General features: G+C 41.3%; 1 protein-coding gene across 1 annotated transcript; it reads right to left on the reverse strand.

Annotated features, from left to right (window-relative positions):
• Positions 1-5,871: 5,871 nt before the first annotated feature.
• LOC131842311 (GTPase-activating protein CdGAPr) lies at positions 5,872-24,694 on the reverse strand. The gene is made up of 17 exons (XM_059190850.1): positions 24,573-24,694; positions 23,868-24,046; positions 22,636-22,837; positions 20,588-20,719; positions 19,926-20,076; positions 18,729-18,827; positions 17,981-18,072; positions 17,093-17,231; positions 15,901-15,961; positions 15,182-15,303; positions 14,075-14,259; positions 12,929-13,073; positions 12,427-12,527; positions 11,913-12,170; positions 11,128-11,202; positions 7,675-9,738; positions 5,872-6,650 (listed from the first exon to the last, which is right to left on the reverse strand). Exons 1-17 carry the CDS (start codon positions 24,596-24,598, stop codon positions 6,563-6,565), a joined length of 4,119 nt encoding a protein of 1,372 aa, XP_059046833.1. The 5' UTR covers positions 24,599-24,694; the 3' UTR covers positions 5,872-6,562.
• Between the last annotated feature and the right edge of the window lie 1,467 nt (positions 24,695-26,161).

Below are 26,161 nucleotides of genomic sequence, written 5' to 3' on the forward strand. Positions count from 1 at the left end.
TGAATGAGTGATCTCGTTTAGTAAATAAAATGTGCTATACATTATTGAAATCAATTGTTATAATTTTAAGCTAATAGAATTGGCAACGTATCATAAATAAAATATGCTTATAGTAATTGACAAGGTGCTATTTGATATTATAAAAAAAGTATCTTGTTTTCACTTATGAAACTCTCAATTAGAACATTTCAATATGGCGGTAGAATTTTACCGACTTTCCCGCGCTTTTTTTTATCAACAACTGTTGTCAATAATTCGCTTATGCAAAATAGTTAAGTAAAACACTACAATCAATATAATAATGACAAATGTATTAATTATTAAGATCTTTTAATTATATTATTATGATTATTCTCTTTATTTGAACTAGTTATAACCTTACACTATACTGGCCTATACCTATTTTTGTGTAAAAAAAATTAACATTTTAATTAATGAGTCAATATTACGTGATTTTTTTTGCACCATTATTTTAATCTACTCATGCGATCGTAAACACAGTTAATTGAATATTAATTAATTAAAAATATATATAAGAAGTATTACATTGTAGATACCATAACTTCTTTTCATACGTCATGTTTTTTTTTTGTAATCTGTGCAATAATAGATAATAATGGTGCTTCAGAATTAAGTGTCGTATTGTATTTATTTTATTTATTGTAAGGAATTATTATTATGTTGTACAGGTATGCATACTAGTCTCTGTAAATAAAAGTGCTTTTTATAATATGTCTTTTTATGATACAAATCCATGCCGAAACTAGGTTTGTTTCGACATATATGCATTGTGTAGTATTTAGATTCCAGTGGTTTTGCTTTTCAGACTGTAAACGGTATCTTATTTTTACCGGTTCGATAAAAATGTTGACACTTCTTTTTCCTGAACAATATACGGTTATGTTTGAATATTGATGTTAGGTATAGAGTTTCAAGTTGTTATAAAAAATGTCAATTGTGTACGGGCATTTCTCTAATAGCAGTGATATAATATTTTTTTGTAAAACACCTTTATAAAATAATTTAAGTTTTTTCTGTAACTTATAAAATATCACTGTTAGATTCCTAGGACAGTATGAGTACAATTACATCTTTCCATGTAGTTTACATATTTCAGAACGATTATACAAAAAATATAATATATTCCAGTTCTTGCCAATATATTTTTAATCTGGACACCGGTTTTTTATATCTATCTACAGTGTTATAGTTCTCTCAAAATAATCTTTAATTCAATATTGGTATTATTGAAATAATTAGTTGTTATAAATAAAACACGAGCCCTTCTCCATAATACTTTTATTGTGTACAATTTGTCAGCTACACTACATAAAAAAATTCATTAATGTATATTACAGAAGTTTTAAATACGGCACATAGCTCTCTAGTGGAGATGCTTAAAGCTCAGATTCATATGTCCCGACACTCGGCCGCATTTGGGTCATTAAAGATACTTCTCTTGTCTGTGACATTACATTAAGATGTTATAACATATTGTCTGGTCATTAAGAAAATAACAAAAAACCGACAACAATTTAATCTGTTTTCGTGAATCATGACTATTTAAGAGAAATAAATTACACAATATAACAGATTATTTTCACAATAGAATAGCGCCGTTTTTCCTAATAATAATAGCACATAAATCCAATAGCAGAATGATTAGGACACTTCCTTGTTTACCAGTTCTATATTGAACGGAATTTCGACTTACCGAGTAACAATATCGTATCGGCAAATCAGGAAGCGTCCTTGGTCATTCTTCTTTGATTGTTAATTCATCTTAACGTTAGAGACAATAATTTCTTCATGAACAATAATAAAAATCTTGATCAATAAATCATAATTCTAATAAGCTATCGCAAAGTCTCATTTGTGGATGTCTAATCGCGAGAGAGCACACCGTAGATCATCAATATAAATAGTTAAATTTTAACAAATTATAGTACAGTAAATAGAAACTTAAAAGAATACCAATATCTTAAGAAATTAATGAGTACAATGGCTGACTTATACCAAAATAATTATGTGATTTTAAAGTGAAATATATACATTTAGTATTTATAAATTGGCGTTTATATTACTAATATAAAACTCGTTCAATTTCCTTGGCAACGTATGCTAAAATTATATATAATAGATTCACAATGTTCCTTATGTATACGCTACAAAATTTTACATTTCAAACCAGATGAAGTGGACACCGAATTCAGTCCAGTCCCGGAACCAATGTTAGACTTAATTTACATTTAATATTTATAATTACAATATTTGTGTAAGATATTTAATATAAGGGGGCCATTCATAAAATACTTAAGTCACATGTGATCGTGACATCGACAAAGTGTGACATTATGACATAAGAAGGGTTGGAAGAGTCCTAAATTTCATTACGTCACATTTCTAATTCAACTATATCAATGTAATAAAACACAAAATTATTAACAAAAATAGTTATAATTTTAAAATAATTGGAATTTGTCACAAGTGAGAAGGGATCGACAAAGTGTGACATTATGTGACAAAGCAGTGGGAGGATTCCTAAACGTTTGTGACGTCATATTCCAAATTTGAATATATGTATCTATGTATTAAAACACGAAATAATTATTAACAGAGTTCCAATTTCAAAATATGTCATGTTACGCTAGGGATGGGGAATTTCACAAGTGTGACTAGTTTTAACACGGGGACAGGTCGACGGATCACCAAATTCACGTGATAGTTACTAGATATGGCCCCAAGTTGGTTCTTATCATTAGTTAGGAAGTTTAATATCGTAGAAATAGGTTATTATTGGCAAATTTGCAGTCTCGGTGTCAATCCGAACCGAGTAAATTGTTTTAAGATACGACGAATAGAGATGAAGCATAATGTTGTAATTGCCGTATTATAAACAAATACAATATCTAATTTTGTATATAAAATATTTAGAATATTCTATTTGTTTTGTATTTATTTTATTTGTAAGTTTCTAATCACACTACATACTGTCTTTTGAATAAATTCTCGCTGTGGTTATAGCATAGTGCAGATTATACTATGTTTACCCTAGTTAATAAATATTTATATTGTCTTGGGCAAATAATAACTATTGATTAATAAATCAGTATTTAAAGACCTAATTTATTCGGTTCTTGGACAAATTGGAAGTTCATATGTGGATGCTTTTCAAATACACATAACGTACCTACATCAGAGCTAAACTGTAACAAATACATATTAGGATAGAATTAAAAAATAAATGTCTTTACTTTGCTTCTATTATTATAATGACCGTATGTGGTGCTTAGATATTTATTATATTTATTTATTATTCGAAATTTTAGGTTTTTGTTTATAAAATGACCATGAACCGAAAAGTGTCGGATCATTTGACTTGACTTAGGTCATTTCTTAGGTTTGAGTGGAATCGGAGTGCTTTTGGGGATAAAAGTCCCACAGTATCCGTCCACACCCTCTCTTAAAAGTAGGACTTTTGATTTGAAAATATTCCCTCGTAAAAAAAGATCAGTTCTGAGGCATGTACTCTTAATTCTTATAATTATGGTAAAAAATCCGATCTTAGATGATGCATATTGTATTTACACTTTCCTTGCACACGGTATCAGAATCTATTGAATGATTTAGGAAATAATACTTTACATCATACATAATAAAGTCCAATGTAATTTAATATTTGAAAAGCATTTAACAAATTTACTACAAGCCAAATTTATATTAGATTCAGCAAGATTTGATATCAATTACGAGATAATTCATGATTATTTTTATATTATTGTCTGACTATATATACTTTTAAATTGTTCTAAAATTGATTTTTTTACAAAGAAGGTGCGAAATTACATTTATATACATTACATTGGTGCAATTTGTTTAGTGGACGATGCTATAAACAAATTAGCAAAATTGTAATTGTATGTTAACATTTTTGACTTCTGTCTACGCTATAAGAACTTTTTTTAATCAAATTGTTAACAAAATAAAAACTAAAAACAACTTACAATAAAGAACTGAAGTTATTTATTCGATGTGATCTTAACTCAATTGCGTGCCGTTCGTAGATCATTCGAATGAAATATTAGCCATTTTTTTATGTTAAAATTATTCACTTCTGTTTATGCCGTAAAGATTTAATTTTTTTTTTTGTAAATAAATACAAAAAAATAAGGAAAAATCATTCATACTGCTATAAAATGTTATTTATTCGATATGATCTTAACTCGATTGCGTGCTGTTTGTAGATCATTCGAATGAAATAATCGCTATTTTCGAATTCATATTTAATAATATTGTATTCAGGTAATCATTTTGATAAGTATAACACCGTCCACGCTAAGTGTAAATAGCTATTTAAATACTGCTTACAAAAATATAGTAATAAATGCATTTTATTATTATAATTTTATATAACTCGCAACTATGGCAACACTAAACGTCAACGCCCATGCATTGACAGTTATAGTATTTTCAAATTTTTACACTGCATGATCTTGAAGGAGGTACTAAACAATAACAGGTACCACGACGACGTTACGTAGTACACAGTTAGTATGCACGTTCTCTTATACCAGCATTTTAGTGGGAAACCGCACTAACAATTGTTATCGCTTAAAAAAATATTAGTGTTGGGCAAGAGTAAAAGTTATGTAATTTTGCATCAGTAATATTTACAATAAAAAATGTGTTAAAGATTTTTGTTAAAAATACATTACTAAATTATCGTCATTTGGCAGATGTCAAAAGATGTGCACCGTTTGTAATAAACAATTCATTTATTTTGAATGTTATTCAGTTAGTCTTTACGAAACAGTTATACTTAATTTTGTAGAAATGAAATACTTACAGCTTTATAGAGAGAATTATTATAAATTGATCATTCAATTTAGAGAACATCCGTCCTAGTTGTCTTACGATCTCCTATTTTTTTAAATTTTATAATGACTTTGTGGTCTGACGGTTTAACACCTAACCTTTGATGCTCGCGGTTTTGTCACACGATATATTACAATTCGAGCTACATTAACAGTGTCATAAGATCTAAAATTCTTTAAAAGGAGATCGCTCTAATCATTTCTTAATATTTGATATATAACTAACAAACTTCATAATGGAGACTCAGTAAAGATAATATCAGACATTCAAATAGCGTTTATATACAAAAAACGTATCACTATATTATTAATTTAATTAAATCGTAACAAATAATGAGAGTACACCGATTATTTATTGGTATTATAAAGACATTGTCATAAGTTCGTAACTTAAATTTATAAATACACAAAACACGAAACGAATTGCGAATATTTATTATCAGAGGATCAGAAGAGACAAATTAGGGTACGTACCCATACTATCAGAGGATCAGACGAGACAAATCAGGGATATTTAATTGTATTCGAATCATCATCTGCTTATTCCATATAAATTAGGACCGTAATGTGTTTTCTTTCGTTCATCTCTTTAGTCTGCAGTCATCTTGTTATTACTTCCTTTTCTTGCCATATCATCTTTAATTGTCTTCTAATATATAATAAATATTCGCAATATATGCAATAACAAAATTAATACTTGAGTGTGATGTTCAGTTAATTATTATAGTACAAAAAGACAAATAAATAATATCAACAAAACAATTGATATTCCGAAAATATAACTAGTACAGTCCGCAAAATGCGTAATATATAATATTTGTTTAAATATTCAATTAAAGACATACCTATATATAATATTTTTTATTATACTTTTATGTTTTAGGACAAGGCACAAGCACCACGTTATAATGCTTTGTATGCCTCCGCAACGCGTCGAGTAATATATTTAAAGCCAACTGTACCCACATACAGATAATTTTATAAAATTCACTTATGCTTCATTAACTTCGAATATCATTTTAGCTTTTGCATTTTAAACTATATAATAACGCACATAAAGCTTATAATAACGTAAGCTAAATACTGTAATAGTTATATTTCTGGAATATATTTCACAGTGCGTATATCTACTTATTAATATATAAATAACAAAAACAATTCGAGTTGGAGCGACGCGCTGCTCTGTTCGCTCAGATCTGTGGTATTTTTACCACTACGACTGAATCGTGGTATCGTGGTAATTATCGATTAATGTGACTACACATATAGCAATATAAAACCGTAGCCATTACAATAAAAAATACAATTTGACAATAAAATTAACTGTCGATTATTTATTAGTAACCACAATAATAATATTACATATGAGTTACCGATATTACGATATATGTGACAAACGTTTTTGTCACAGGTCTCTGAGTCTACGAGTGGGAGAGACTGACGGGAGCTCATATATAATAACATAGTAAATATCACATTTATATGTGTATAATTACAAAATTAAAAATAATAAAAAAGAACAATACAATCAACTGAACCACTGATGACAAGAAAAATATTTGTAAAAATACCACGAATCAGTCACGCGTCGCTTCAATCCTAATGACTGACTTAAAGTTGAACGTACCACCTGCTTGGTGCGGATGGCTGAACGTTTAATCGTGCGGTGTTCACGATTTAAGCGCGTGTCAACCGGTGGTCGGGTTGCATTGCGACTTCTGCTCGAACATGGCCGCCATGTCGCGAATGTTGTACGATGGGGACACCTTCTCATTCCTGTGGATTAGTTTTAAAGTAGATTATTGGTTTACTAGTAAAGATTTACAAAACTCGACTTTCGTTTTAAAAAAATGAGAATACGAAATGAGTGGATCCTTTCCTACATCCTCGCTTTTCTAATCTTGATGTGCCATACATTTCGCTGGTACGCATCGTCATTTGACGGGCGCAACTCCTTCATGTCCCTATGGACATTAGTCAACAAGGTAGTTGGTAGCCTGCCTCGTCCTTTTTTATTGTAGCCATGGAAAGGCAATTTTCCACGTGGTTTTCAGAAGAAATTACAAATGTATACATGAGTCCATACAATTGTAATTTTTTAAGTTGATTTTTTAACACACTCAAGTTATTAAAGCTTTTAGGTGTAAAGGTAGTTTTATATATAAGATGGATGCATTTTCTCTTTAAATATGTACACAATTTATTTAAATTACATGTTAATAATTAACATCAAAAACGACGAATATCAAAAGGATAAATTTTGTGACAAGCACTATTTTGGCGAGTAGAATTTTGCGCGTTATGTTTTACGTAAAATATTAAATTGTTACTGGCCAATGATAGCTTATTATACCAATTACAGATCACACAAACATCGAATAATCGAAAAAATTGGTGGAAATTAAAAAATGCTAGTTTCCCGTTTTTAAATACTTTCCGTATTTAAAAACGGGAAACTATCATTCTGTTCAATGTTTCTAACAACACAAAGGTCAAAATTAACAGCAATTGTGTTAGGAAGGTAAAGACAAAACCTGCACCAATTTTTTCGATGTATATTGTACACTTGGTGATTCAGAACTATCTGTCATTAAATAAAGGGGTTAATGCAAATACTTTTATTTTAGTAAAATAGATCTTATACAATACGTTTTAAAGTTGGTTACTAATTAAATTGTATTGAAAATCGTTACTAATTGATATTTCAACTTTATTTTTATTGATTAGTAGGTACAATTTCATTTGTCCCCTCTACTTAACAACAAAACCATGTTAGATAGAAAATGACGAATATACGTACCTTTCAAAGTCTCTGCTCCGTTCTCGTTTACTGCTTTCGCCGTCCTTTTTACAAAACCCTCTCTCCGGACTAGTGGGGGAGGGAATCGTGTCTAAATTGTGACTGCTCCTCGCTAGAGAAAACCTCATACGCTGCCCCAAATCTACAGTGTTCCGTCTCTCAAACTTGGGCAAATCGTCTTTTAATCTCTCGCACGTCTCTATCGTTTCCTGGTCTTTCTTTATCTTTATCCTGGTCAATTGTTCAGGATTGCTTCTGAAAGATTGCGAACTGTATTTCTCCCGTAGAAAGTTCCGTCGCTCCTCTTTGTATTTCTCTATACGTTCACGACTCAGTTTCTTATCAGAGTCGAATGGGATTAAATTCTTCAGGTCGCTCGGTCGCTCGTTTCTTTGCACCAAACATATTTTGTTTTCCGTCGTTGGCGTTATGCTGATTTTATGATCATTTTCTTCCATATTTAAGTTCAAGTCTGGTAAGAATTTTGTATGTTTCTTCCCATCTTTTACTTCTAGACTTTTCCGTCGGTCAACATACGTTCTTTCGCTCCCAAATTCTTTTATGAACGCATTCTCATCTAGTGACCTGGCATTACTAGAGTTTCTAGATAGTTTGAATGCTTTAGGAGACACAGGTGGGGGTAGCTTTACTTCCTTTTTCCTTATTTCAATATTGATTTTTTTATCTTCACCTTTGCGCTCTAGACTAGGATATTTTATTTCAGCTTTGAACTTTTCAAATGTAAATGGCCCTTTTTGCTCGGTTGGACTTTCGAAACGTATGGCCAATTCTCTAACATTCAAATTCGAAACTTTTTCCTTAACTATATTGCCATTCTCTCTTTCTAAAACATCACTTGATTCTTTTTTGTCATTATCAACGGATTCATTAATTACTATATCTTTATCACAGATTTTTAACGCCTCTACGTTAATGTTTTCAAATTCTTGCCTCGTCTCTGCAAATGAAAGATTTTCATAGTGTCTTTCTTTCTCTGGTGATTCAAGTATCATAGCGTTTACTTCTTCTATACTCTTTTTAAAGAATTTCACTTGACTATAGACGTCTACGTTATCATCGACTTCGGTTCCGTCGGTAGGAGTTTCTAAAATGATTAGATCTTCACTAAAATCTTTAGGTTGACAAGCCTGCTGGGTTGGCAAGCTAGCATCTGCTTCAGGTACAGATGCTTCTTCAACAATTGATAAATTTTTCTCCAAATCTATATCCTCGTACACAGAATCTCTTTCATTTAACGGCGTGTCATTGTCATCTATAGGTTCGTAGTCGGACGATTTACTTTTAGTCGGTGAACGAAATGTAATGCTAATTGTAGACTTTAAGGGACTCTTTAACGGACTTCCTGGAGAACTTTTCGAAGTACTAGATGATTGGAGATTAATATAATTTGGTCTTGAAAAGTTATAATTTTCATATTCATCCTGTTTAGTTAAACTGATGTTCGAATAACTTGACGAACTTTCATGCGAAGATGTCATCACCTTCAAGTCACAATTTTCGTAATTAACATCCTTCTTTTTATCCGAATTTGGATCGGAGTTGGAAGATGTCGAAACAGCTGATAATCTATTTAAATTTTGGTAACTTATATCAGTCGAATGGATAGGAGTATGCTCTAGACTATCATGTAAATTGTTTTCTGTATAATTATCAACATTTTCTACGACGTCATCAACATTTTCGTAGTCTGCATCTTTCAATTCACACTTGAGACATTTATCTTCTGTACAATTATCGCATTCATTGTTTTTAATTTTTATTGTGTGTATATTAGCTTCGCTGACTTCTGAGTCACTTTCCAGTGGGTCGTAGACCGGCGTTACAGGAGTCAGGGGGCTAGAATTTAGTGTACTTGTCGTTAGATTGCTAATTGAATTGTTCTCTATTGGCCAATCTATCTTTATTAAAGTAGAATGACCGTCTTTGCCGTGCCAACTAAGTCGAGAATGTACTGTTACGGGTTTCTCGTCAGGGATCGACACAGGGTGGTGCATACCGCTATACCGTGATGTGTTTTTGGTTTTTCTTGGTGAGTTTCGTTCTCTGCAAGCGTCGTTAGATGATGTTATTAGAATGTGATGAATTAAATGAGTGATGACTTAAGAAGGTAGTGCTGTTGACGGTATACGATTATAGATAGCAAATGTAAACTGACGTATTTTCACATATAAATATTTATTTAAAACATATACAAAGGCTAGTGAATTTGTCATTTATTAGATAGGATAGGGACGACAATTATAGTTATTGCAATGTTTTGTCAGCTTACATTACCATCTCAGTTCAGGTTTTACATTACATATAGTGAAGTTATATACTGACAATTATGACTTAACAACAGCAAGTTAGTGATGTCACATAGACCCATACATTAAAAATAATATTAGAACATATACATAATATAAAATGTTCTATATATTCTATACGTGATGCAATAACTTTGTACGTATAGGAGTACAAAGTTATTGCAGTGGTGGAGTATGAAATTTCGCACACCTATATTTTATATTGTGAAGGACTGCAGCTTGCTATTTTTTTATAATTATGCAAAAAAGTAGAGAATGCGATACGAAATTAAGCTCGCCTGTTGTACAAGTTCTTTGTTCAATAAAGAATAAATAATATTAATAGAGATATATGTTAAAAACAAGTTCATCCCATAAATGTTGAGCCATTTTACATAGACAAATAGATTTTAGACTATAGTTCTGTTAACGTGCATGGGTTGATGTGACATTAGCACAAGAACTTCGACATACCGTGCTTATAAATTAATAGTTATTAATCATTTAAACGTTACAAAGCACAATAATATGTAACAGTAAATTCTTTTGGATTGTACAATTGGTTGGTGATTGAAGAGTGAAAATTTAGGGTTCTATGTATTATTTAATATCAAAGTATTAAATAATAAAAAAACTTGTCTAATAAATATTTAACGTTTCTTAAGGGCCGGTAACGCGCAGGAGACACCGTGGTGTCTCAGGCGTCCAAAGACTACGGTAACCGTTTACTAGCTGATGCGCTATATGCTTGTTTGCCAACATCGTTGTATATAAAAAAAAATAGTCATAAACATAAGTATCTGTAGAATAAGGTTAATTATATTGACTGTCTGAAACATGAAGCGTCTGGGAATTGGACCAACTCCCCGAAGCACTGGTTTAGTGCGTAGAAAGGGATTACCCTATCTGGTCTTCGAAACCCCCCGAGGAGGTAAAGGTTGGGGCCTCAGGGCAAACCCCTTTGCCCCGGCGACTACTCCGGGGCAACAACCTTCGAGTGGGTAGTACAAAGCCCGTAGGGCAAATATACATAAATAAAAATAAAACTACTTAAACTAGCTTAACTAAACATTGTGCCATACTTGGGAACAGTTTTTTATTTTAATTAAATAAGATTCCATTTTATAAAATTACCATATGAACTCACCTCAGTTTCACGTTGGATAGTGACGTTTGGAAATCGGGAACCGCGGCCACCGGACCCTCTCTATTTTTGCATAATCTGTAAAAAATAAAAATACCTGTTACTTTTAAACTAACATGTTTAATATTATCGTTTATTGGGACAAATAACGATTTTTTAATCTCGTACATTACTCTACATGTGTTCCAGTAACTTTCTAAATAATATATCTGCAAAGCAATACAATTCTTCTTCATCGTCATCATTTCAGTCCAGAAGATGTGTTTTATTAGTGAATTATTGATTTAATCTCAAGACTTTTCCAGGCAAGTTAAGCAGGCGTGGACACTAGTGGGGAGAGTGGGGAGAGTGGCGAGAGTGGCGAGTGTGGCGGGCGTGGGGTGCGCGGGTAACTCTTGGCGACGTCGGGGCGGTGCGGGCTGGGCGCGCGCTTCTCGGGCGCGGAGGGAGCGTGGCGGGTGTGGGAGAGTGGCGATTGTGGCGAGAGTGGCGAGTGTGGCGGGCGTGGTATGCGCGGGTACCTTTTGGCGATGTCGGGGCGGTGCGGGCTGGGCGCGCACTTCTCTGGCGCGGAGGGAGCGTGGCGGGTGTGGGCGAGTGGCGAGTGTGGCGAGAGTGGCGAGTGTGGCGGGCGTGGGGTGCGCGGGTACCTCTTGGCAACGTCGGGGCGGTGCGGGCTGGGCGCGCGCTTCTTTGGCGCGGAGGGAGCATGGCGGGTGTGGGAGAATGGGGAGAGTGGCGAGTGTGGCGAGAGTGGCGAGTGTGGCGGGCGTGGGGTGCGCGGGTACCTCTTGGCGACGTCGGGGCGGTGCGGGCTGGGCGCGCGCTTCTCGGGCGCGGAGGGAGCGTGGCGGGTGTGGGAGAGTGGCGAGTGTGGCGAGAGTGGCGAGTGTGGCGGGCGTGGGGTGCGCGGGTACCTCTTGGCGACGTCGGGGCGGTGCGGGCTGGGCGCGCGCTTCTCTGGCGCGGGCCGCGCGGGCCTCCTCGGGGACTCCCCGTCAATGTAGCCCAGCGCCGCCGCCTGCTCCTCCAGCACGTTGCGGCGCCTGCACCGCATAAACACTGTACTCACTCATCAACTTTCAACGCACTTCTATATACGTATATAGAGTACCGAGACAACTATTATACTCCTACAAATATGAAGTTTAGCTGGAGACTAGCTGGAACTTTACAATCATACAACTTATACATCAAAATAACAAACAGGTTATAAATTTCATCCAGTTGAAATTGCGGGCACACCTATCGTATCACCTATAGAAAAAACCGCAGAGTATAATATATATAGTAGGTACATACCCGTGCGTGTCTCTGTGCACGTCGACGCAGTGCCGCAGCGGGGCGGGGCTGCCGTCCGCACTGCACCACGTGCCCGACGGCGACGAGCACGCGCTGGAGCCCTGCGGCACGTACACCACACGTTACCATACAGTACACTCGTATACGAATGTAGAATAGTATAGAAGAAGTCAGCAAGAAGCAGACGAGTGTGCGATGTATGTGTGTGGTTGTGTGAAAGTGTATGTGTGTGTGTCACCTGTGCATCGTGGTCGTGGTTGTGTCCCTGTGGGTGCGCATCGTCCTCTTTGTGTGTGTGTGTGTGTGCGTGTGTGTGTGTGTGTGTGTGTGTGTGTGTGTGTGTGTGTGTGTGTGTGTGTGTGTGTGTGTGTGTGTGCGTGTGTGTGTGTGTGTGTGTGTGTGTGTGTGTGTGTGTGTGTGTGTGTGTGTGTGTGTGTGTGTGTGTGCGTGTGTCACCTGTGTGTGTGTGCGTGTGTCACCTGTGTGTGTGTGCGTGTGTCACCTGTGCGTCGTGTTCGAGTCCGTGCAGATGCGTGTCGTCCTCCTCGCTGAACATGTGGTGGTCCCGCTCCTGCGGCGACAGTCTCAGCCGCATGTCGGCCAGCTCCGCCTGCCACGGCTCGAAGTACGAGTCGCACGACGACGACCTGCCGCACGAATATGCAAACACCAATGCAATGTGATTATAACGTACATCATTTACAGTCGCTACATGTACGTTGTACTCTCTTCATTTCTCCTTCCGTTCTACTCTCTTTATTTACTCTCGAGCTATCTTATATGTAATTCATAATTCAATATGGACGTCTTGCCGAATTAGAGATAAACTTTAAAAAGTCGTAGAATGGGAAATCAAAAGGTATAAAAAAACTACCTTACACTACTTTATTCTATCCCTCCATCCATCCATCATCAATAGCAAAATGGACTTAAATAAATAAATTGTTACTTGAGTAACAAAATAAATCAGTCATAGTCATCAGAGCAGACCAAACTCTACGAGCAGTACCCATTCACAATGACTCTTCCCATCAAGTCACCACCATCTGGATATTAAAAGAGCATGACAGAAAAGAAAACAGTCAGACAAAGAATAGAATAGAAGTAATCTTTATTCAAATAAACTCATTACAAGCGCACTTTTGAATAGTCATATTTTGATTCTACCACTCATTCGGAATGCAGATTCATCACAAGAAGAATGAGCAAGAAACTTGTGTGTTGCTCTTTTTAATATATGTTTTTTTTATATAAATAATTATAGTACCTATAACAAGTAAGAGGCATGCGATAATCAACATAGAAATCGCTACGCACTCATTATTAGCGTAATCAGATAATATTGTCAATCTCAGCCGCATGTCGGTCAACTCCGCCGACTACGCCTACGCCTCCGCTACTTTTTGCAAAGTAAGACTGTACAAAGTCTCCATCCACAAAGTGTTCATGAGATACCTAAAAAAGGCCTTCTAAAATAATCTGTGTGCATAACGCACCTTCTTAAATATATTATGATTCGTTCCATTTTTATTGTTAATTTGAAATATATGTCTTTTACCTTCAGCGACCGTAGTTTCTCTTGTAACTAAAAATATAATATGAAATATATACAGTCCTTAGAAGCATTAGTAATTAAAAATCTACGTACCTGGTGTGGTGCTTGAGCGGCGCGAGTCTGGGGTGCAGCGGCGGCAGCGTGTCGCAGTCCGACGACAGCGACTCGCACGACTTCACGGGCCGCAGCGCACCCGGGGCACCCGCGGGACCCGGGGGACCCGGCTCTGCCTCCAGGGCCGTTACCTCGGCCCCCGCTTCCGCTTCCGCGCCGCCCTCCTGCAATAACCATTCATATAACACATATTGATGACGGCCTCGGTGGTCTAACGGTTTAGCACACCGCTGTACTTCCGATGGTTTCTTTTTTCATACATACATACATACATATTCTACATAGAAGAGACCCAGACCGATACAATCATACTCATGAGTACAAATGTTTGACCCAGACGTCTGGGTCTCTTCTATGTAGAATATGTATGTATGTATGAAAAAAAAAATATATCAATTATCTAGTACCCATAACATAAACTTTAGTTAGCAGCTTAACTTGAGTCTAGATGGCGCTATGTGAATTATCCTGAGATTATTCTCCCTTATTTGAATTGAAAAATGTATCTGTATTTTATTAAACATGTACAAGCTCATTTAAAAAAAATAAGAGATGAATTTCTTGTCAGTTCTTAGCTCAATAGCACTTCAAAACTGACGGTAGATTTGACAAATCTCTGTAATAAAAAAATGTCTATTCATGTAAGTCACATGAATAGACATTTTGAATTGATTCAATTATATACTAGCTGACCCTAAACGTTATTTATTAATCTGTTATCGACCGCCTAGAGTACAAAATCATTAAATTACTAACATCGATATTAAAATAAGGATTGGTGGTAGAAGAGTGAATATATAGAGTTTATTAGAGAAAATTTTGGAAAAATCCGCGATTTTCCACTTAGGGGGATACATAATAGACAACCTATACTCAGACGTACTGAGTATACATATAAAATTCAAGCTATATCGATGAAGCCGAGAAGTATGGCAACAAACACTATGACACGAGTGTTTTATACATTAGGTGTTCTTATAATATCATATTTTCATATAAGCCCATATAGACATTAATGAAAAAAGTTGTATGTTTATTGTTATGACGACAATTTTACGCTGTTATTCAGTAGAGCAGATTACTCACGAGAGCGGGATGCTGGGCACGTTGAGATGACGTATGCGCGGCGGCTGGCGGTCGCTGCTGCTTTGTGCGTGAGAACAGGCCGCGCCAACCCGACGGTGACCGTTTCAATCCGCGCTTGGCACCTACCAATCAATAATACATATCTTCACAACTGCTAACCGGTGTGGGGTAGTCGAGAACCGTTGTTAAATGTAGGTGTTCAAGCAACACTTGATATATACAGGTTTGGTGAGTGGTCGGTCTATAGCCGACCGTAGCTATAGTCGTGTATGTATCTACCGGCTGGCCATTGTTAAGTACGTTTCAATACTTTCAATCAGTCGCCAAAATACAAACGTGAAGACACATCGTCGTTTTAATTAAATTTCAAAACAAAATTGCATTTCTCCCAAGGCAAACTAAATACAGCCTTAACACAACCAACAGTGAGTATATTTGAATCCAATGTGGTATGAAACAAGCCTACCGTCATCTCTCTTATCAGCTTTTAGTTTCGTGTTTTAGGATGGTAGGGAAAAAAATATTATTTCAAAAAACTTAACGTTCATAAGCGGTTAAAATGTTCTGAATAAATAAATGATTTTAGATTTTTATTTTCTTACAGATGTTACCTTCATCTTAGTCAGTAAAAAGTATAAATTAAAATGCATTTTGTTTTGTAACGTTAGCTATTTTTATTTTTATCGTTCTCTCTCGCTCTCGAATTACAATAACTATACCTGGTAATGGTAGTTCCAAGACGGTGTGATACTGCGGCAGATTGTTGGGACCAGAACCAACCTGCAATTATAATAATATTTTTATATTAATTACAATTTGTTATATGTACAGAATTAATATAAACTTATGTTTACTACAGGTAAATTAACTGGGCAAGACATTTATGTGTTTATAGTAATGTATGGCCAATCTACTACAAACGTATAACGGTGTATGTAACACACTGTAAATAAAGTCATCCAGTATTTTAAGGACAAGGTACAGGTCATAGTCAACTACAGTTGGACCAGGAGTAACTCTGACATTGAAGGTGACGCAACTAAAGATGAGTCACAACGCGAGTTTCAAGGCGTTTGTGGCCCGGGTCTCCATCAACATGCCCATCTTCATGAAGGAGGACTACTGGCTGACCGTGGTTAGTGCCTGCAGTGAATGTGTGATACGTGGATGTATTTGGGCCACACTAGATGGCGCCACGTGTCACGTGTCACCTACCTCGATGTACTTGGGCCGCAGGTGCGCGGAGGGCCGCAGCTGCGGGGAGGGCTGCGCGGCGCGCGCGATGGCGCCACGTGTCACGTGTCACGTGTCACGTGTCACGTGTCACCTACCTCGATGTACTTGGGCCGCAGGTGCGCGGAGGGCCGCAGCTGCGGGGAGGGCTGCGCGGCGCGCGCGATGGCGCCACGTGTCACGTGTCACGTGTCACGTGTCACGTGTCACCTACCTCGATGTACTTGGGCCGCAGGTGCGCGGAGGGCCGCAGCTGCGGGGAGGGCTGCGCGGCGCGCGCGATGGCGCCACGTGTCACGTGTCACGTGTCACGTGTCACGTGTCACCTACCTCGATGTACTTGGGCCGCAGGTGCGCGGAGGGCCGCAGCTGCGGGGAGGGCTGCGCGGCGCGCGCGATGGCGCCACGTGTCACGTGTCACGTGTCACGTGTCACGTGTCACCTACCTCGATGTACTTGGGCCGCAGGTGCGCGGAGGGCCGCAGCTGCGGGGAGGGCTGCGCGGCGCGCGCGATGGCGCCACGTGTCACGTGTCACGTGTCACGTGTCACGTGTCACCTACCTCGATGTACTTGGGCCGCAGGTGCGCGGAGGGCCGCAGCTGCGGGGAGGGCTGCGCGGCGCGCGCGATGGCGCCACGTGTCACGTGTCACGTGTCACGTGTCACGTGTCACCTACCTCGATGTACTTGGGCCGCAGGTGCGCGGAGGGCCGCAGCTGCGGGGAGGGCTGCGCGGCGCGCGCGATGGCGCCCGAGGCCGGCAGCCGCGGACTGCCCGGTGCCGCCGGCCGACCCCTCCGCCGCGCCTCCTCCAGGCTACGGTATAATACACACCAATATATAAATGTTAACATGGTAACAAAAGAAGCCACTTCCGCTGTCTTTGCGCTCAGATATTTTAAACTATGCAACAGATTTTAATGCAATCAGCAATGATGGAGTCATTCAAGAGGAAGGTTTATATATATAATACATGTACACCCATGCGAAGCCGGGGCGAATAGCTAGTTTTGTAATAAACACCTATTTAATTCTATTTTCATAGTAATAAAAATATTTTTTGTAGTCCATAATTTGGTGGAATCTGGGAGGCAGAAGCATCGTCTGATAAATCATGATTTAATATTAAATAGAGTAGAATAGAATAGAATAGAATAGAAAATCATATATTCAAATAAACTTAATATTTAAGCACTTTTGAACAGTCATAACAATTTGTTTTTTATCTACCACTCATTCGGAAAGCTGTCTCATCACAAGAAGAACGAGCAAGAAACTTGTGTTGCTCTTTTAAATAATCCTTGTAAGTTTACATTTACAAGTCGAAACATGTGAATACAAACTACCAACAAGCACTAATTTTTTGGGTCAAATATAAATATGCAATAAGATTAAATCAGTCGTAGTGATAAGAGCAGACCAGTCCCTACAAGCAGCACTCGTTCACGAGTATGACGGATGAGCCAGCCATCACTGCGCTCGACCATATTTTAGGGAGCGCAATGACCAGGCCCACCACGCCGCCACATGTCTGGACAAACAAACAAATGTTATCTAAATCTAACCTTAACAATTTAGTAGGCGGGTTGAGCGGTAAACTCTTCGGACGTCTACAAGAGTCCTGTCCACGTAACTCCACCAGAGAATCGCAACGGTCCTGCAAATAAGCATGATTATCAATTTTGAAAAACTTTTATACCTATTATATTTAAAAACTATTTTAATAAAAATGTGTTCTGACATGACTTCAAATATATATATACATACTTTCCAATGGTGGAAACACCGATAACAATTAATAATAATTAATTCAAAATACGGAGGTAGGCCATCTACTGCTACCAAGCTGGAATCAAATGTGCCCAAAGAAATGTAGGCATGTCAAATGACATTTTAGCCGCTTATATACAACATATTTAACGACCTCGGTGGTCCAGCGGTCTAGTACACCGCTTTACGACCGATGGTCGCGGGTTCGATTCCTCGCACGGCACAAACATTTGTATTCATGAGTATGATTGTTTGTATCGGTCTGGGTGTTTTATATATAATATGTATGTATTTACAAAAAAAATATATCTATGTATTTGTATCAGTTATCTAGTACCCATAACACAAGCTTTAGCTAGTTTATCTTGGGTCTAGATGGCGCTGTGTGAATTGTCCTAAAGATTATTATTATTATTATTATATACGTCAAATTTTTTATATTATAATTTTTTCCCTACCGTCCAGTTCATTATATAGATCCAATTGAGAAGAACTGGTAAGAAACTCAACTGCATTACCCCGGACGTAAACTAGTAAACTTACCTGTTCAAGTGAATCTGGCCCCGAATCGCCTGAGTCAGCCGCTTGCTCTTGAGCGAACAGATCCTCCGCGTAGCAAATAAGGAATTCAGTCACCACCGCCTGTCGAAAAATTAACAATTATATACTATTGAACTATCGATGTTTATGATGGGGTTTATGTCGATTACAATGAGTGTGTATGTTTTTTTCGGACTACTCTAATGCTGTTCACCGCAGCTGGCCTTTACAGCTTCACCGGACGATAGGGAGTACAGATGGCACTGCAAACCAAAGGAAGAGACTTATGGAGCGGCTGAAGGCTAACTCCCGTTTGACGGGTATGATTTTAGTCTGAGGTCACCGCTAGGGGTTCGAAACAGCGTTTGTGTGTATGTATGTGTGTGCACGTGTACGTGTGTGCGCAGGAACAGCAGCAGGTTGGGCGCCCACACTATGGCCATGTTGTGTGTGTGTATGTCACAGTACGGACCTGCACGGCGACGCCCTGCAGCGCGTGCTGTGGGCGTGGTGACCGCAGCAGGTTGGGCGCCCACACTATGGCCATGTTGTTTGTGTGTATGTCACAGTACGGACCTGCACGGCGACGCCCTGCAGCGCGTGCTGTGGGCGTGGTGACCTCAGCAGGTTGGGCGCCCACACTATGGCCATGTTGTGTGTGTGTATGTCACAGTACGGACCTGCACGGCGACGCCCTGCAGCGCGTGCTGTGGGCGTGGTGACCGCAGCAGGTTGGGCGCCCACACTATGGCCATGTTGTGTGTGTGTATGTCACAGTACGGACCTGCACGGCGACGCCCTGCAGCGCGTGCTGTGGGCGTGGTGACCGCAGCAGGTTGGGCGCCCACACTATGGCCATGTTGTGTGTGTGTATGTCACAGTACGGACCTGCACGGCGACGCCCTGCAGCGCGTGCTGTGGGCGTGGTGACCGCAGCAGGTTGGGCGCCCACACTATGGCCATGTTGTTTGTGTGTATGTCACAGTACGGACCTGCACGGCGACGCCCTGCAGCGCGTGCTGTGGGCGTGGTGACCGCAGCAGGTTGGGCGCCCACACTATGGCCATGTTGTGTGTGTGTATGTCACAGTACGGACCTGCACGGCGACGCCCTGCAGCGCGTGCTGTGGGCGTGGTGACCGCAGCAGGTTGGGCGCCCACACTATGGCCATGTTGTTTGTGTGTATGTCACAGTACGGACCTGCACGGCGACGCCCTGCAGCGCGTGCTGTGGGCGTGGTGACCGCAGCAGGTTGGGCGCCCACACTATGGCCATGTTGCGCGCCGTCATGCCGGTCTGCGCTCCCAGCAGCGATATGCGGCGTAGGTGCCGCATCAGGTACGCCATCGTCCTAAAACACAATACAATTCCGGTTACTCGATATAGTCAAAAACAATTGATATACATGAGTATAATATGACATAAATGCGTAATGATTTCGACCTACACATTATATAGAACATGTACCATAGTACACGTTCTATATAATGTGTAGGTCGAAACGTCTTAATATATTTAAATTGTCTAGTTTACTTTTTTTTAAGACACATGTATTATATTTAGTCAAAAAAAAAGAAAGGAGAACAGAACTCTTGCAGATATCCGTTAAGGTACGATGATACGAAATGTGCGCTGTAGCATGGTGTAGTTTCAGTCTTGAAAGTTGCCACGACTCACAAATTACGACTTAGTATTTAATTATGTATGTAACATATATATGAGTATACAATCATTAACAACTGTAGCAACTTAAATTTAGCAAGTGTTAAATGTAGCAACTGTCACTTGCACCATGCTACAGCGTACAGTAAAGTAAACTATAAAAACATGTTGTTAGTTGGTGGTGTAAGGGAGCGACATACCGATAGTGCGGGGGCGGTAGTTTGGCGACGGCGTCCCTGACGGCACGCAGCTTGGCGCGCTCGTCCGCCGCCTGCACGGCGCACACGAAGCTCTCGTACAGCTGGTACGTGCACAGCGGGTTCGGCAGCTCCCTGTCGTAACAACAACAGAAATATTAATCATCTTAATCAAATAATTAATCAACTTTTGGATAGTTATATTTTAAAGTGAAATTTCTATATGGAAAATATAAAACACTTTTTCGTAACCGTAAGGAATTGCGGTTACGAAAAAGCGTTACCGCCGCTTGGAGGAGATACACGATATATCGCGTTGTGAGAGAAAGAGAGACTGGCAGCGGAGAGAGGACATCGGAAGCTGCGCAGCCAGATCGAGGCGGAGTATACATACAAAATGCGGCCGGCGTCGAGGGCGGCCCGCAGGCGCTGCGTGAGGCCGGCGCAGTACGTACCGGAAGTACATCTTGAGCAGGCTGGGCACCGCGTGCGGGTCGCGGGCCAGCTGCGCCGCGAGCGGCCGCAGGTCGGGCCGGCCGGCGTCGAGGGCGGCCCGCAGGCGCTGCGTGAGGCCGGCGCAGTACGTACCGGAAGTACATCTTGAGCAGGCTGGGCACCGCGTGCGGGTCGCGGGCCAGCTGCGCCGCGAGCGGCCGCAGGTCGGGCCGGCCGGCGTCGAGGGCGGCCCGCAGGCGCTGCGTGAGGCCGGCGCAGTACGTACCGGAAGTACATCTTGAGCAGGCTGGGCACCGCGTGCGGGTCGCGGGCCAGCTGCGCCGCGAGCGGCCGCAGGTCGGGCCGGCCGGCGTCGAGGGCGGCCCGCAGGCGCTGCGTGAGGCCGGCGCAGTACGTACCGGAAGTACATCTTGAGCAGGCTGGGCACCGCGTGCGGGTCGCGGGCCAGCTGCGCCGCGAGCGGCCGCAGGTCGGGCCGGCCGGCGTCGAGGGCGGCCCGCAGGCGCTGCGTGAGGCCGGCGCAGTACGTACCGGAAGTACATCTTGAGCAGGCTGGGCACCGCGTGCGGGTCGCGGGCCAGCTGCGCCGCGAGCGGCCGCAGGTCGGGCCGGCCGGCGTCGAGGGCGGCCCGCAGGCGCTGCGTGAGGCCGGCGCAGTACGTACCGGAAGTACATCTTGAGCAGGCTGGGCACCGCGTGCGGGTCGCGGGCCAGCTGCGCCGCGAGCGGCCGCAGGTCGGGCCGGCCGGCGTCGAGGGCGGCCCGCAGGCGCTGCGTGAGGCCGGCGCAGTACGTACCGGAAGTACATCTTGAGCAGGCTGGGCACCGCGTGCGGGTCGCGGGCCAGCTGCGCCGCGAGCGGCCGCAGGTCGGGCCGGCCGGCGTCGAGGGCGGCCCGCAGGCGCTGCGTGAGGCCGGCGCAGTACGTACCGGAAGTACATCTTGAGCAGGCTGGGCACCGCGTGCGGGTCGCGGGCCAGCTGCGCCGCGAGCGGCCGCAGGTCGGGCCGGCCGGCGTCGAGGGCGGCCCGCAGGCGCTGCGTGAGGCCGGCGCAGTACGTACCGGAAGTACATCTTGAGCAGGCTGGGCACCGCGTGCGGGTCGCGGGCCAGCTGCGCCGCGAGCGGCCGCAGGTCGGGCCGGCCGGCGTCGAGGGCGGCCCGCAGGCGCTGCGTGAGGCCGGCGCAGTACGTACCGGAAGTACATCTTGAGCAGGCTGGGCACCGCGTGCGGGTCGCGGGCCAGCTGCGCCGCGAGCGGCCGCAGGTCGGGCCGGCCGGCGTCGAGGGCGGCCCGCAGGCGCTGCGTGAGGCCGGCGCAGTACGTACCGGAAGTACATCTTGAGCAGGCTGGGCACCGCGTGCGGGTCGCGGGCCAGCTGCGCCGCGAGCGGCCGCAGGTCGGGCCGGCCGGCGTCGAGGGCGGCCCGCAGGCGCTGCGTGAGGCCGGCGCAGTACGTACCGGAAGTACATCTTGAGCAGGCTGGGCACCGCGTGCGGGTCGCGGGCCAGCTGCGCCGCGAGCGGCCGCAGGTCGGGCCGGCCGGCGTCGAGGGCGGCCCGCAGGCGCTGCGTGAGGCCGGCGCAGTACGTACCGGAAGTACATCTTGAGCAGGCTGGGCACCGCGTGCGGGTCGCGGGCCAGCTGCGCCGCGAGCGGCCGCAGGTCGGGCCGGCCGGCGTCGAGGGCGGCCCGCAGGCGCTGCGTGAGGCCGGCGCCGCCCGACAGCCGGTACACGCCGTCGACGGCGCCGCGCGCCTCGATCGCCGCCGCGCACACCGTCAGCACCAGCGGCACTGCGCACACGCACCGCTCACTTTACACCATATGTACGGGATACCCGCCGGACCGCTCCATCCTCACACAGTTTTATTAACATTGAAGTGAAACTTCTATATAAACAGAGTGTATTAAGATTTTTCGGTCATGAAAAAGCGGTAGCGCGTAGAGGGCTGGCATCAATGGAGAGCGGACATCGGCAATGAGAAGTCCACTAGCGTGTTGTGAGAGAAAGACACTTGTCTGTTGAAGTTTCACTTCTACTATAATAGAATACATTCATTTAAGCACAGTACTTTAATCATCCTGTGATTTCTATTATATTTGAGTAGCATTCAGAAATTAGGACCAATAGTCCTATTATAATGATAATGTCCCGATATTTCATTACATAGACAGTACTGTATTCCAACTAATTAAACAAAATCCCTCAAATACAATATCATTTAGTCGTAAGCAACTTTCTAGATTTTACAATAAAAGTACAGTTGATAGTTCCAGACGCCTGGCAGTACTGTGTAGTGTTAATTCGAAGTAGATGGGTCCCCAAGGCCCCTACGGGCATGCGATTTCGTCAAATTTATTCAACTTGTACTCATTTCATATTCCAAATCTGTACTGTGTACTACCGTGGTGTTTCCACAGGATTACATGTAGTCCAATGTATTATCCAGATTTACAATGACTAACAATTCAATTTATATATTAAACCTATCATTTATGTTAATAAATGAAATTAAATGTATTTATTTGCTTAAAATGTCTTTTATCCATCATTCATTCAAACCAAACAAACCAACTGTACTTTTCACGAATGTATTAAGTCATAAAGCTCAGTTTTTATTTTATTATTTTACTAGCTTCTCGCCCCGACATCGCACGGGCATTATATATATAAAGTTTTCTCTTGAATGACTCTATATATTGCTAAATATTTTAAAATCCGTTGCTTAGGTTAAAAGATCAAAGCGAACAGACAATGGATGTGACATTTTGTACTATTTAAAAATTATAACTCACTCTCAATATTTCAAAGTTAGATCTCACCATCATGGCCACAGTTGAGTAGATGCTCCCCAAGGTCGCAACCGAAGACTCTCTCCCTCAAAATTCCCTGCTGCTTGAGGCTGCGGCGGGACGGCCGGGATAGTATGAAGCTCCGGAACAGGGAAATCAACTTGCCGTGCTTGCGGAGCACTGGTTTGATGGGAGCCACTGCCACTGAGCTGGTGGGGGACAACAATATTTTTATATATTACTAGCTGGCCCTGAAAACGTTGTTTTGCTATATAAATTAAAATCGCTATTAAAAATTGGGTTTGGTGATGGACCTACGACGCTTGAAACACCAAGGGTGTTACGTGAACATTGCCGACCCTTAAGAAACCGTAATATACCCTTCTAGAAAGATTTTGAAGAACCCCTTCTCCCAGATCAAAAATATATGCATATAAATAACCCAGGCCAATTTACACAGCGCGATCTGGTCCCAAGCTAAGCAGAGCTTGTGTTATGGGCACCATTGATATAAATGCATACATAATATACATAGAAAACACCCAGACTACAAACGATCTAATGAATACAAAACGAAGTTACAGTTCTTCTCAATTGGATCTACTCGTATATACTGAACTATACTGCAGGGAAAAAATTACAATAAAAAAAAATTTGACGTTCATAATCGGCTAAAATGTTCTACATTAATAAATTATTTTTGAATTTGAAGATTTAAAGCAATAGAGTACATACCCGACGATGGGGGGCGGCTGCGCCATGTGTCGGGGGACCTTGTCTCCGATGACGGCCACGCAGTGGTGCGGGAAGAATCCCACGCGGAACCCGCGCTTGCCGCGCCACCACACCGACTCTTGAGGACCTGAGCAACCACACATTTACTATCAGCTATCACCTTTACATGAACACAGTATAAAACAAAGTCGCTGTCGCTGTTTGTCCGTCCCAATGTATGCTTAAATCTTTAAAACAACGAAACTGATTTTGAAGTGCTTTTTTTTTTAAAGAATACATGCATAACATTGTAGAGAAACACTGAATTTTGAGATTTCTAATTCGTCCGCGTGGATTAACTTTATTTTTCTAAAATAAAACAATTTTTCTAAAATAAAGGTAGCCTAAGTACTGCTTATTAGATCAGCTACCTGCCAATAAGTCCTGTCGCAATCGGCCCAGCCCTTTCAGAGATTAGCCTGAACAAACAGACAGACAGACAAAAATGGTAATCTAATCTATAGAAGCTATTATATCTATAGAAGAAGATACATACATAATATAAATCAAAGTATGATACAGTGAGTCAAAAGAAAAATAGTAAATTTATCACTCAGGATCATCTCGCACTAAATCGTGCGCGCTCTACAATTTAAAACATAAATACTCACCCGGCATATCAATAATGGATATCATATCTCCGACCTCGAAACTGATTTCGTCTCGTGCCTGCAAATAAATTTAAAATACATTTACATTATTTAGAAAAGGTAATTGGGCATGATAATATTATTTATGGGGATGGACGCGAAGGAAAAGGACCACCAAAAAAAGATGGATGGATTGTGTGAAAGATGATATGTATAAAAGGAGAATATATATATATATATATATATATATATATATATATATATAAATATCCCCTTGGGCACTTTGTGGCTCAGACGTGCCGTATAGGTAGTTTTTTGTTGATCCTTTTTCACTTGTTGATCCGGAGGCCTTTTGTTGATCTAATGCCAGCTGACGATATATAAATGTTGATCCTTTTTGAGCCACAACTGTCACGACGAGTAATAATAATAATTAAGCGATTTATACACGATTTTATACAAATCCACCTTTTTGGCATTCGACCACTTCTTGATCCAATTCAAACGGGCCAATCAGGGTGCAGCATTTGCCAAGGGCTTCCTCATTGGCACGTTTGGACTACTACATTATGGCTACAGTAACTTAATAATGTCTAGCTAGTATTTCAAGAATAATAGTCTATCTAATCTAAATATTTATAGAAATCAGTCTAGAGGAACGTGACTCCAGATCAAACCTCAATACTTGTTATTTTTTGGACGGGAATTTTTCCTTTAGTAACAACGTTACTGAGCGAATGAAGAGAAGACGTAACGGCGGATCCAGGGGGGAGCGTCATGGAGGTCTTGGGAGTCATGGGGGCGTCATGACTCTCCCCCCTTACCCCAGGACTTAGGTAGACCACTAATTGAACTAAAAAATAATGAAACAGCAAATTTTTTTGCACGATCGGAGTGTTGGTGCAGTAGTATTAATTATAATTAAACATTGTTACTTAAAATATAACAGTTAAAGTACTA

The sequence above is a fragment of the Achroia grisella genome, unplaced genomic scaffold, assembly GCF_030625045.1.
Source record: "Achroia grisella isolate CSIRO2021 unplaced genomic scaffold, CSIRO_AGI_Agris_v1 utg2156, whole genome shotgun sequence".
NCBI classification, from domain to species: domain Eukaryota; kingdom Metazoa; phylum Arthropoda; class Insecta; order Lepidoptera; family Pyralidae; genus Achroia; species Achroia grisella.

What these genes read in the sequence shown, in the direction of transcription:
- LOC131842311 (XM_059190850.1), bottom strand. Translation starts at nt 24,598, where the DNA reads ATGGCGCAGCCGCCCCCCATCGTCGG. An exon ending in CTACCGCCCCCGCACTATCG is followed by an intron (nt 20,077 to 20,587) that starts GTATGTCGCTCC and finishes ATTGTGTTTTAG; the next exon opens with GACGATGGCGTACCTGATGC. An exon ending in TGCGGCCCAAGTACATCGAG is followed by an intron (nt 15,962 to 17,092) that starts GTAGGTGACACG and finishes TTATAATTGCAG; the next exon opens with GTTGGTTCTGGTCCCAACAA.